General features: G+C 48.3%; 2 protein-coding genes across 2 annotated transcripts; both read right to left on the bottom strand.

Moving 5' to 3' along the window:
- Nucleotides 1-8,312: 8,312 nt before the first annotated feature.
- Nucleotides 8,313-9,762, bottom strand: LOC124678540. Its single transcript, XM_047214414.1, has 2 exons — nt 8,749-9,762; nt 8,313-8,671 (listed from the first exon to the last, which is right to left on the bottom strand). Exons 1-2 carry the CDS (start codon nt 9,109-9,111, stop codon nt 8,336-8,338), a joined length of 699 nt encoding a protein of 232 aa, XP_047070370.1. The 5' UTR covers nt 9,112-9,762; the 3' UTR covers nt 8,313-8,335.
- Nucleotides 9,763-11,561: 1,799 nt separating this feature from the next.
- On the bottom strand, nt 11,562-12,447 carry LOC124679168 (non-specific lipid transfer protein GPI-anchored 5-like). Its single transcript, XM_047214974.1, has 2 exons — nt 11,918-12,447; nt 11,562-11,831 (listed from the first exon to the last, which is right to left on the bottom strand). The coding sequence occupies exons 1-2, from the start codon at nt 12,306-12,308 to the stop codon at nt 11,716-11,718; spliced, it is 507 nt and encodes a 168-aa protein (XP_047070930.1). The 5' UTR covers nt 12,309-12,447; the 3' UTR covers nt 11,562-11,715.
- Nucleotides 12,448-13,891: the final 1,444 nt, after the last annotated feature.

Here is a 13,891-nt window from a genome sequence, read left to right as displayed (position 1 = left end):
GGACAGTAGTACTCGAATAGTGGTAAGTCTAGCGACAGGTGAATAGGTGTTGAAGTAATCTTCGCCTTCTCTCTGTGTGTAGCCTTTAGCTACAAGCCGCGCCTTGTACTTCTCAATAGTACCATCAGGTCTTAGCTTCTTCTTGAACACCCATTTGCAGCCCACGGGCTTGCATCCATGGGGTCGTTCGATAGCTCCCAAGTTCCATTAGAAAGAATCGAGTCCATCTCATTATGGACAGCTTCTTTCCGATCATCGCATCTGAAGATGCATATGCCTCTGCAATGGACGTGGGAGTATCATCCACAAGGTACACAATGAAATCATCACCAAAGGATTTTTCAATCCTTCGTCTCTTGCTCCGTTTAGGAGCTTCATTGTCATCCTTCTCAGTAACTTTCTCATGTGATTGTTCAAAATACTCATTAGATGTACTAGACTCGGGAATTATCTCGGTAGAAATTCTAGCAATGCTATGCATATCTTTCATAGGAAACATATTCTCAAAAAATGTTGCATCACGAGATTCCATAATAGTATCAACATGCATATCAAGTACCTCGGATTGAACTACTAAAAATCTATATCCTACACTCCGAGGAGCATAACCTAGAAAGATACAATCCACTGTCTTTGGTCCAAGTTTGCGCTTCTTAGTAATTGGAATATTGACTTTCGCCAAACATCCCCATGTGCGCAAATACGAAAGTGATGGTTTTCTCCCAGCCCACTCCTCGTAAGGGGTTTTATCTTTATTTTTGTTAGGAACTTTATTCAGGACATGACATGAAGTCAATAAAGCCTCCCCCCACCATGCCTTAGATAAACCAGCAGTGGCTAACATGGAGTTCACCAAGTCAGTCAACGTGCGGTTTTTCCTCTCGGCAACCCCGTTTGATTGGGGTGAATAAGGAGGCGTCCTCTCATGAATAATGCCATGTTCCTCACAGAATTCATCAAAGATTTTAGGAAAATATTCGCCACCACGATCCGACCTAAGACGCTTGATCTTTCTCTCTAGTTGATTTTCAACTTCGGCCTTATAAATTTTAAAGTAGTCTAAAACTTCATCTTTAGTTCGCAACAAATAAACATAGCAAAATCTAGTCGCATCATCAATCAATGTCATGAAATATCTCTTTCCACCTTTTGTCAACACACCATTCATCTCGCATAGATCAGAATGTATGAGTTCTAGAGGTGCCAAGTTTCTCTCCTCGGCTGCCTTGTGAGGCTTCCGAGGTTGCTTTGATTGCACACAACTATGGCACTTAGAACCTTTGGCAATGGTAAAATTCGGAATTAAACTTAAGCTGGATAGCCGAGACATTAAACCAAAATTAATGTGACATAAACGAGAATGCCAAACACCGGTATCATCACTAACATTGCCACAAATATGGTTCACGGACTTATTACTGAAATCGAAAGCGAAAAGTGGAACAAGCCTCCGCACTCATAGCCTTTACCAATAAATTGTCCAAACTTGGAAACAACTACTTTATTCGACTCTAAAACAACCTTAAACCCATCTCTCGCATAGAAGGGAGCCGCTAACGAGATTCTTGTTCATAGTAGGGACATGTCTGCACGTTCCTCAGCTACGCACGATCTTCCCCGAAGTGAACTTCGGATCTACCGTGCCAACACCACGAACGGAAGCATGTGACCCATTCCCCATCAAGACGGAAGAATCCCGGGCGACCTGGTAAGAAGTGAACATGGATATGTCGAGCACACACATGAACATTAGCACCGTATCAATCCACCAACATGGAGATTGAAATACCGAAAGAACGAGTAAAGAGATTACCGTACCCATCGACATTGCTAGCGGTCACCGTGTTGACTTGCCTCCCCTTTTTCTTGCGGTCTGCCCTCTCCGGGACAGTCCTTAGAAAAGTGGCCAGCCTCTCTACGAGTAAAGCAGCTCGGATCTGCTTTGTTTATCATCTTCTTCTTCTTGAAGGTTGTAGTCTTCATAGGCTTATTGAAGGAGGGCTTGTTATTCCCTTTGTTCTTGCTTCGTAGGGTTTCTTCTGCACCATGTTGGCGCTAGGCCGACCCTCTCCTTTCTCGGTATTATCCTTAGCCCGAGCTTTCTCCTCAACATCAAGAGACGCTATCAGATTTTCAACTAATATCTCCTGTCTCTTGTGTTTGAGAGTTGTGGCAAAGTTCCTCCATGAAGGGGGAAACTTAGCGATGATGCATCCAGCCACAAACTTGTCAGGTAAGGCACACTTAAGGAGTTCAAGCTATTTCGCAATGCACTGTATCTCATGAGCTTGTTCGACTACAGAACGGTTGTTAACCATCCTGATGTCATGGAAACTCTCCATGATGTACAGTTCACTGCCTGCATCGGTTGCACCGAACTTAGCATTCAGTGCATCCCAGAGCTCTTTACCATCCGGTAAGTGCATGTACACATCACACGGACGATCGGCAAGAATACTCGAACGCATCCGACGAAGAGAGTATTGTTTTCCTTGAACTTGTTCTGATCTTGGTCAGATATAGTTCCTTCGGGTAAACCATCGGTAACTTCGAACACTTTCGGATGAGTAAGCCGGAGCATGGCCTTATACGCCACCTCTTAAAGTGCACACCGGTAAACTTATCCGGCCTCAGTGCATCGGAAAAACCAGCCATTGTTAACTCAGGAAATTGCCTACAATTAGGTTTTTGGATTGTTGGAAAATTAGGCACAATTTCCATGATTAATTCCAGAATATAAAGCATGACGAAAGTAACTACTAACATGTGAAACTCGAACATACTAGATGCGGTTATCAACATGAACGAGTAGCAGAGCAAACGGTACGAGCATCCATCGCTAAACGGATCGAGATATGTCGCACGTACCGATCTGGTGGTGGTGGCGGTGGTGGTGTAGCGGACGATGTCGCAGACGAGTAACGTTGTTGATGACAACGTTGTTGACGACGGGGACGACGGGTCGAAGTAGACGGCGTTGAAGACGACGGTAGGCAGCACCGCCCGACTTGGACGGAAGGCGACCCGTGATGAAGAGCTTGAGCGATCGCGCGAGCGCTTCCCAAAAACCTAATTCGCCCTCTCCCGTACAGGATCGCAAGGACGAGCGGTTCCGGAGACCTGCTCTCCCGTTCGCCGATGCACGTCGGCTCGCGGGATGGAGTAGGCTACGATGGCGGCGCAAGCAGAGAGAGGTGGAAACCCTAACTCGTGTATTGGATGTATTTCTGCGGTAGCCGGGCAGGAGATTATATAGGCTCGGGAAACCCTAGGCAACGTGGGCCACGCCCACGTCGCACGAACGTTTCGAGTCGGTTACAGATAGCCCACGATCCGGGAGCGACCCGAACCGACTAAGCTGCGACGCGTCCGTCTAGGACTGCGTTCGTTTTCCTGAGCTGCAAAAAGTAAGGAAAGTCTCGGCTCGAGGCTCAATCCACTCACCACGAGCGCGGCGCGCGTCGTGACGTGTCGTGTCGAGTCGAGACGAGCGAGCGAGGAGGAGGAGGAGGGCGTGTGTAGCACTCCTATTCTCACTCACTTACTAGTGGTGGAACAACCCACCTTATAAGGTGGTCTAACTTCCTCCCAACTTTCCATGTGGGACTAAACTTCCCACCTCTTGCCACTCCCTAGTGAGCTGCCACCAACTTGGGCTCAAACTCACAAGGCTGCCACTATGTGGGCTTTGAGATTTATAGGAAAAACTGAAATCTAATTTGGGCCACTAAAAGTGGGCCCAGTATTTCAACAGTGGGGAGCGCCGAAGTTCCAGCCGTCCCCCCGGCAGGAAACCCCCAACCTCGACCATTTGACATATTTCAAACAAATTCAACATAAAATTTAACAAGTTCGGCAAACAAGAGGACGAAAATTGCTGAAACAAATTCGGCGATAACGAGTACAATGTTTAACAAGTGCTTGAAACAAATGAAGCACACAAATTTCACAATTTTTCAAATAACTAGTTGGCGTCGGCGTTGGCGTTGCCTCGGAGCCTCCATATGTGCTCCACCAGATCATCTTGCAACAGCTGGTGCATTGTAGAGTTTCAAATCTCCTGGCGCATAGCAATGAAGGCGGCCCATGATGGAGGCACCTGGTGATTTGGCTGTGCAAGAGGACCCTCTCTCTCATATGGTGCTTCTTGCTCAGCCAGAGGAACCGGATGCTTTCGCTCATCTTCAATAATCATGTTATGTAGGCACACACAGCAGTTCATCACCTCCCACATCTGATCTTTGGACCAAGTCATAGCGGGGAACCGGACGGCAGCAAATCTCTGCTGGAGGACACCAAATGCTCGCTCGACGTCTTTTCGGCAAGCTTCTTGTTTCTTGACAAACTCGCAAAGTTTGGGGTGCTAGGGTTGGAGATAGTCTTCACAAATGTTGCCCACTTTGGATAGATACCGTCTGCAAGGTAGTATCCTTTGTTGTAGTGCCTACCATTGATCACATAGTCCACCGGGGGAGCATGACCCTCAACAAGCTTGGAAAAGACCGGGGAGCGGTTTAGGACGTTGATGTCATTGTTGGATCCAGGCATACCAAAGAAAGAGTGCCAAATCCAAAGATCATGGGTAGCCACTCGCTTCAAGTATCACGAGTGCAGCCTTTTTGTGACCCTTGTACATTCCACGCCACGCAAATGGACAGTTCTTCCATTGCCAATGCATGCGATCAATGCTTCCAAGCATCCCTGGAAAACCTCTAGCTTCATTTGTTGCAAGGATCCTCCGAGTGTCTTCGACGAGTGGGTGATCTCAAGTAATAGTCCCCGAACAACTGCTATGACGGCCCTGCGGAACCGGTAGAAACAATCAAGGGCGGTGGACTCCGCCATCCGAAGATAGTCATCTGCGGTATCACTGGGAGCTCCATACGCCGGCATCCTCATAGCCATTGTGCACTTCGCGGTGACGAAAATCCAACCAAACCGGTGCAATCCGCCTTGCATCGAAGTAGGGATCAAAGTGGCGGATGGCATACACAATTTGCAGAAATAGCTTTCGCTCATCCTGAAACGACGCCGGAAAACACTCTCACCGTGCAATGGATTGTCGACGAAGTAGTCGGCGTACAACATGCGGTAGCCCTCCATTCGCTGTCTCGGCTTGCACTTCCGGCGACCTCGTGCCGACCCACCACGCCGACGAGTTGCCGGTCCGGCGTACATGCTTGCCAAGCAACCAAGGATCATCATGTGCTCGTCGTCTTGGGCGGCTGCTGCCATCTCTTCTTGCATAAGCTCGACGAACATCTGCTCCTCCTCTTCGTCCGAGTCCATGGCCGGCGAGGCAAATGGACGAACACCGACGGGCGTGGTCGAGGCAATCCGAGCCGCGAGCGACGACGAGCAAGCAGGCCGGAAAAACGGGACGGCGGAAGAGCGGCCGGATAGGCCGTCGTCCAAACACGGCGGAATATAGGCAGGTGGGGAAGGAGGGGCGGCGCAATCGGGGCAACAAGCCGGCGGGGTGGTGCCGGCGGCGAGAGAGATACGAGGGGTGGGGGAGATTTTGAGCGACGTGGCGGTGGGGTTCGTGCGTCGAGTCACCGACAGATCGGACCCTTCCCCGCTTTTCACTCGTCCGGAGTCCCCGAGAGCTCCCAGGGGGGCCGGGGGTGGCGTGGGATCGCCGGATGAATTTATGCCCAAATCCGGACGAAAACGAGGAACCGGGGGCGCGACTGGGCCGAATTTCGCCGTCCGGATGGAAAAAACGCTCGCCGGGGGCCTCCTCGGGGGGACCGAGTGGAGATGCTCTAAATGGACCGTGGCCAAGCTCGTCCCGTTAGCGTGCGTGCCGTATTAACACACGCTGATGGGCGGCGAATAGCTTTTACCCATCTTACAGGCACATGCACCGTGGAACGACGGGAGATGCCCAGAGAGGCAACTTGCATTTGCATGGCCCAATAACTTCATACCAATGCGTACCTTGTGGACAGGCTCGTCAAAAGGCAAACACTACTTGTTCTGTTTTTCTTTCTTTTCCCTTCTTGCTTTGCAACTAACTCTCTGTTCATCTCGTCGCAGACGCTGCAGAGATAGGAGCTCTTCGGTCATGTTCACACGACACTCAGTCTTCAAAGGCTAGAGACGTGACAGGTAGAACATTCCAGCCGCGTCGATCAAACGGGGGTAGCACACACCTAAAACGGATAGAATAAGGAGCGGCCGTCGCAGGTTTATCGTTTCTGGAGACGCTCTGCCTACTAACGTCCTTCAAACAACTTACACAAAATATATAAAAAGCAAGAAAAATTTAGAATTTCATTTGAATTTTCTTATATATTACAAATGTGAACAAAATTTTAAATATAATATCGCAGCGGGGAGTGACACATCAGAGCAACTCCATGCCGACTTGGTTTTGCTCCACGTCATCCTTGACGGCACTGCCGGTCCCGCTCCTTCATCGCCTCCTAAACCGAGGCTACTGCTCGCGCTGCCTCTAGTCCATGCGCCTTCGTCGTTGGCCTCACGTGCCGCACGTGTCGTCCACTCTCTCTAGGCGGTGCCAACGGAGAGCGGCGCCTTCATGACGTGTGGTCGTTCATGGAACTCACTAGGGCTTGCAACAACCTTGGATCCTGATCTGGGTCAACGTAGTTGCGCATCACCGCCACTTGTTGCACATACTCTTGCTCCCTCGCGTACACCTACTACTCGACGATGGTGTCGCGGTTACTAGAGGAGGGGGGAGGGAGGCGGCGGCGGCTAGAGGATCACAATGTCGCCTTCACAACAACTGCTCGCCTACCTCCTCATTCAGGACAACGAATGCCTAAGCGCATATGAGTGCGCGGCGTGGAGACCGACTAGCGCGAGGAGGATGAGAAGGACGCCATCCTCCTCTGAACCCACCCCTGAGGTGGCGGCAACAGAGGCAGCTGTCGCTGAGTTTCCAGCATATGCCTCGTTGGTGGTGAGGTTGCGCAGGGCGAGTTCGCCGCCACGCATCTTTGACGGTAGTTCGCCATTTTCTCCCTCTCTTGGTGGGTTGGGTTTCTACGCGAGTGAGGGAGGAGGTGGTCGTTGGTTTATGCGGTCGAGGAAGGAGGCGACAAAGTTTTTATCGCTGAAAGAGGTAGGTAGGCGAGCAGTCCATGCAATTACTCTGGCACGTGGGAAAACGATTCGTCGCCGTGCCTTACTCCGGGCTCCGGCGGGCAAGGAAGGAGACGCGTTGACTGCTGCTGCTCGAGGAACCAACACCCGTCTTAATTAAGGGTGACCGACCAACCTAGCTCACCTTAATTATAGTTGACTAGCATGTTATCTCGGTGGCAGGTTGGCTCAACGGTTAGCAACCGCCTTGCCGCTTGTGTTTGGTATGCCCACCACACCCTTGGTTGAGGATGGCTTAGAGACGCTATACGGCCTATTATGGACCGCAACGGATATAAAATTAGTTTAGAGTGCGTGGCTAGACTCGTATTTCTGTTTGACGCCCCTAATAATTTTCTGTCCATCGGGATGCTCTTATATACTATATTTATCTATAAACAGATATCGCAAGTTAATGTAGATTGAGATGTACCTATACACTCATTCATTATTGTATAGATACATCCGTATCTAAATTAATCTTTAGCATCCTTTACTTTTATGAACGGATGGAGTAATATAATTTTAGTGGCACGTATAGGGATTTTTATTGAAACAAGGCGCATCTGCATCGTTCATCACGCAGCAAATGGGTGATTCTCATACATGAAGTGGACGCGTTCTTCTTTTGTGCGCCCGCGTTGGCGCCTTGCATTTGAAAAGTCATCAGGTCTGCCTATATCAAAGAGCGGACTCACCAGAGCAAGCACGACTTTGCAAGACAGCGCATCAATCCAGCAGTTAAGGGGAGTAACATAAGGTGGTGTTATACATAAGTTACTAGTCTATGTTACTACTTTCATAGTGGAAAGTAACTTAGAGCAAGTACAATAAGTGCTAGTCAGCTGGCTATAAGGATTAAACTACTATATTATTGCTTAGTTGGAGGAGAGAGAAGGAGAGTGGGCTCTTATGGAAGAGCTAGCTCTAGCACCTGCTCCTAGGCACTTTGGGAGAGTGAAATGTGGGTCATACATTGATAAAGTAGTACATTTTTATAGCTCACTATTGTATATGTTGGCTCTAAGTTAGCTTAGATGACATGATACTTGGCTTATAGTCAGCAGCTGGCTACACTATTGGAATTGCTCTTAGAGATGGTATCATGGAAAGTCTCATTTATTTGTTAGTAGACTCATTTTATCTTGGAGTGTGTGATGTTATGGTAACATAGCTAGTTACTACCTCCCTCTATTTCTCCATTTATTGCTATGCCATGTCACCGAAATACCTTGAAATGTGTGATGTTACTACCTAAGTTACTCCCACTATGAACAGTGTTGTGACCACTATGATACTTCTCCAAGGCCATTTTTTCCAAGTCATTAGTGTTGTGACCACTATGATATACGCCAATTACAGCAAGCCACTCACCATGGAAAGCAGCGAGCCTTTTCTTAGTCCGTTGCCACTCCATTTTCAACTGATTCCGATCTCTCTTCCGGTTACTTGCTGTGGTACTATTGTATAGAGCAGCTATGTCATCCCAGAATTGCTCACCCTTCTTTCCGTTCCCTTCGATAGGATCAAGTGAGCACTCCAACCAAGCAGATGCCTACATTGTTAAAAATTAATTTAGTTGAGCCCAACAAGCAACAATAATTTACATGCAGATAACAAGATTCTCATTACCAATCTGACATGTTCGTCGGGTGTATATGGCAGACGATATGCGGTCCTTTCTCCTAATTCATCATCATCTACAGTAATGGCCTTCCTTTTCCTTTTGGAAGAAGTTGAACCAACTTGAGCAGGAGCTGACCGCGATGCAGCTTTAGGGTGCGGTGGTGGTGGTGGTGTTGAAAAGGAATCATGTGGGGAAGCACCAACAAAGTGCAAATTCTCCATGTTCTGGTATCCTTCTTCACGATGGTGCATTGGTGGAGGTCGGAAATTATAAGGATGCTTTGGTGGCAACTGTCCAAAATTTATCAAGCCATCGGGTGCAGGGGTATACATTGGCATCCCATTATAAATATCAAAATTCATGAGCATAGTGTATGCAAATGCCTCAATCTGTAGTGTATATATTCAGTTGGGGAAAACAGGGAAGCTTTTGTTCCTTTTTCTTCATGCTACTTATTTACACTACACTCGCTAGATAGATACACTTGCACACATACTGATTCATCTTCTAGTCAATTTTCAGTTTCAAGTTATCTTAGCAAATTCAGTAATATAACTGTACTTGTTATTCACTGAAGTAGTACACTACTGTAGAATGTTTCAGATGCACAAGAACGCAATATGCAAATTACCTAATGCTGTACCATCACAACTAATGAATGGAGAAACACAAGAACACAAGATGCAAAATACCATTGATTCTGCGAGCCCGTTGGTGGAGGAGCTATCCATGCCATGAGGGTACATGTGCGGGGGTGTCGATGGGTTGGCGGAGGAGCTTGTGGGGGCCCCGGGGTAGAAGTACGGCGGTGGATTGTGGTTGGCGGAGCTCGTCGGGGCGCCGGAGTTGAAGTGCTGCGTCTGCGTTGGCGAGGTTGCCGACGGCCGGGAGGGCGCCGTCTCCTTGCGTCGACCGGATTTGGCCATGATTCAGATGGTTTCTTGGGTGCTGCCGCCGGCCAGCGCCGCTGCAGGTGAGATGGGGATTAGGGCAATGGAGATTGAGCTGGGGGCAGATAGATGGATTGAGAGCTGCGACCAGGAAGAAGAGAAGTAGTACTACTACTAGTACTAGCTATTTTTTACGAAGCCCCACCCGCACCGGATCGTTTCCGATTAAAATATGGACATTGCTACACAGTGCCCTAGCACCGGTTAGTCTTATGGAGTGCCCCACCCAAAAATAGAAACAAACTATTCTAACATCTCTCACATTCTAAAAATAGAAAGTTTTAATCCCACACGTTTCCTCTCTCCGCCCTGGATGGCCGCTGCATGTGAATGTGATGTGCAAATAAGCGACTTCTCCGGACTTCTCGTTTCGCGGCTCCATCCCAAGATCATGACGGAAAAAGAGATACAAGATCATGGAGTAAAATAAATACATCATGTGATCGCAAAATCCACTCCAGAAGAAGCATCTGTCATCTACTTGTTTTGTACCTCGAGTTCGAGAATAAGTTATAGTTCTGGATCGGTGGATGTAGAAAAAGAAAGAAAATACATCAACATCATTATCATTCGGGATGTAAAAAATTGGGGTGAACCTACAATTTTTACATCCAAAACTGGGGTGAACCAGATCCTAGATGTAGAAAAAGGAAGAAAAATTACATCCACCACTACCATCATTAGGGATGTAAAAAATCGAAAAAATAGATCACCTTTAAAAAAATTACAGCCAAAACAATGGGAAGCATACTTTTATTACATCCTCGGATGTTTCTGAACGTAGAACTAGAATAGAGATAGCCTGGGACTCGCAGGAATTAATGGGAAGAGGAGTGTTGGGGGAGGGGACAAGCGGCGCGGCTGTACCATGGGCGATGGGGTGAAGCCCTCCCGAAGGCGCCGAGTGAGGAGGGGATCACCGGCGCGCCCGGCGGTGAGGCTACGGCCCTTCCCTTCCCGACGGGTCGACGGCGGCTGGCGGAGGTGGCGGCCGGCGGCGGCGGCCGGCGGAGGTGGCGTCCCACGACGGCGTGCTCGTGGAGGTGGCGGCCGACGGCGGCGCACGCTCATGCCGAGAGATCCATGCCGGGTAGTAGTCTCTCGAGAAGGAAGAAAGGGAAAGAGTCTCGTCGAGAAGATAAGTTCGCGCGTGGTAGGCCCCACGCTAGAGAGATAAGGCAAGCTGGGTGAATTGGATCCGACGGAGGAAAAGGGGGGGCACCGGCTAAGACACTACCGTGCCCAGGCACGTAATAGATTTCAGGTTAAAATATTCCGGTAACACAGCTCCTCAGTAAATTAGTGACACATCAGCAAATTTGCTGAGTTAGACTCTATGTTACTACTGAAGTTACCCCACTATGAGCAGTCTTAAGCACTTGCAAAACTGCGCATCAATTACTTCAAAAAACAAAATAAATCCAGAACTGAACACTAGCCATAATGAGAGTATCGTAAATAGTATCATGCATGTTATATTGGCAAAAATCTTATGTGGCGCACCAATTAATGAGGTGATAGATGATATGATATCGTATCATAGCACGTAAAACTAAAAACTTAATACCAAACACATTATGTACACAAATTTGCTTTGAGATTGTAGAAAACATTAAATATAATAATATTATGATACTATATTATGATATTATGCATTGTGGAGGTTGTATCATAAACTAGTATCATGTGCATGATACTAATCCTATTGTGACTAGTCAAGGAGCACGTTCGAAATGAAAGGCAGAAACCGAAGCGATAGATAATCACAGGACGGAGAATTCCAACGCCAAATCGATGATAAGAGATGCAGTAATTAATATTTATTGAAGACGCAGCAACGAATCAAGCAGATAAGTACTGAAGTACAGAATCATGTGACGGTACAATACAACAAATGGAAGCATTGGCCACGGAGCGCAAGTAGGCGCGCCGGTGTCAATCCTCAAACCCAAAGCTCAATCTCCAATGGAATCACTACCGACTGACAAGAAGGAGACGCGGCGTGCCGACCCGTCAATCAGTTCACATGCCGGACACGGCGTAGACCGCGGCCACGATGAAGCCGGCGACGATGGCGACCGACCCCTGGAGCGACGCGCCGCCGCTCCCCACGTCCGCCGTCGGCGTCGTCTTGGACCCTGCAGCACGTATACGTCGGTCAGTGACACTTCAAATTTACACAAGCGGCTGAGGCATATTGGATCAGTCTTGTTTGAATTGTTACCTGCTCCGGCGGAGGGCGAGGCTGGCGTCTGCCCCGCGGGGGACGTCGTGGGAGCAGTGCCGCAGTTGCTGAGCGGCGGCGTCTTGACGTTGCACTCGGCGGGCAGGCCGAGCGCGCGGGTCTTGTTGACGTTGTCGATGCCGAGCGCGGCGGGGTCGCTGTTGAGCGCCACGCAGAGGCACTCCGGCTTCGAGGTCACCACGGTGGCGAGCGCCGTGCAGCACGACTTGGGCGGCGCCGTCTCGTTCCCCGTGATGTAGTTCAGGCACGACGACATGGTGATCAACGTCGACGTGCACCCGCTCGAGGACTGCGCCGACGCGCCGCCGACCAGGATCGCCGCGACGAGCGCCAAGGTCGCGGCTAGGACGGACACCGCCCTTGCTGCCATTTCCTGCTCTGCTTTCTTCGGCAACAACGTCAGGCTAGCTAGCTCTCTGTGGATTGTCTGCTGCTCTTCCTCTCTCTAGATGCTTGTGGTTTGTGGTTGATTTGTGTATTCTTGTGATCTGTGAAGGCTTTATAGGAGATGGTTTTGTGGTGGATGGAGGGAGGTGGCAGCCAGGAGGAGGAAGACGTACGACTAACGAGGGTGGTTTAGGTTTGGTGAGCTGAATTTTTCCTACCCTTGAAACTTGAAAAGGAAATTAGTTTCCGTGCAGGAGTTGTTAACGGTTCTGATTTCAGACCATCCACTTTCAGTCTGTGAGACCAGGTGGCGCCGTCTGATGTTTGGCGTGTTTGAAGAGATTATCAACGACATGATGCGCGTGACCCCAACATGTTTTCCCTATGAATGATCAACAAGTACAGCAGTAACAATCCGTGTGCAATGGGGAGGGAAATTTGGATCTTTGCTCTTAAATCGACAGGACAGAATTTTGCTTTTAGAAATTTACACTGCCATGCATGAGCCGTGAGGAGCAAGTGCTTTGAATTTTAGAGGCTTCTGGAGCATCTAGGGAGAACGGAACACGTGTTCTTACCAAATTTTTGGGCATTTCAGCAAGAAAAAGTCAAGAAAATGAAATGCCGTGTTCTCCTGACTGTGCAAAGCTTTTGCCTGACCACACTTTCGGTTAGCCATGTGTTTTTATAATTTAGCAGACTACTACAGCTAAAGAAAGCAGAGGGCTGCTGCAAACCTAACGATGATTCATCATTCTAACTGTATGTTTCAGAGTGCTGGCCCATCTCTTTGTTTTCTGCTGGTCGTGTTTCCCTGTCTTCCTCGTCGGTCAAAAGTTTTTAAGGGGTGGTGGGTTAGTTGCTTTGGGGTGGTAGTATTAGCTTGTTCTTGCTCATGAATTGCGATGTGCAACAACCTCTATGTCCTTTCTTCTCGCCTTGCTTCGGCATCTTTTGTTTGCCACTGTTATACACCCCTTCTCTCCGTTTTGAGAAACAGAAAGAAGGATCACACGATTTGCAGAATTTAACTTCGAACAAGAATTGGTCCAACAATACATGATTTTTGTTATGCAGAATTGATAGTGCTAGATTCATATTCGAAAGAAGTTTCATATAGTAAACTATCTAAATGGTCAAAGGCTTTGTCAAAGTTAAACTAAAAGCGTGTGCATCTTCTATCTGAAGGAAGAGAGTAGTCTTTACTAATAGTCAATCGGTGTGTGTGTGTAGAGGGTGAATAGCATGAGGAAAGGGGGCCTTGCCATAGAGCCGCCTTGCCGCCTCATCACGAAAGGCATTTTCACACACAAGGGCGATGAAGCGACCAAGTTGAAGGCGACAAAGGCCTTGTGTTTCAAGTAGTGGCAACGTCAGAAAAGGATGAACATGGGAGTCGTCGCGGAGGGGATCATTAGTGAAGCATCAAGGAGAAGATGATCTAAGGAATTTCATTAAAAAAAAATATGCGTGGCTCTCTTTTTATGGTGCGCAGTTTGCATGTACATGAAGATGACATGGTGACATGGACACTAAATTCCAAATTTTGCAATTAAAAATATTTTG

Source organism: Lolium rigidum, chromosome 7 (genome assembly GCF_022539505.1).
Source record: "Lolium rigidum isolate FL_2022 chromosome 7, APGP_CSIRO_Lrig_0.1, whole genome shotgun sequence".
Lineage (NCBI taxonomy): Eukaryota > Viridiplantae > Streptophyta > Magnoliopsida > Poales > Poaceae > Lolium > Lolium rigidum.
The sequence above is the reverse complement of the archived record's forward strand: the minus strand, read 5'-3'. Positions and strand labels throughout refer to the sequence as shown.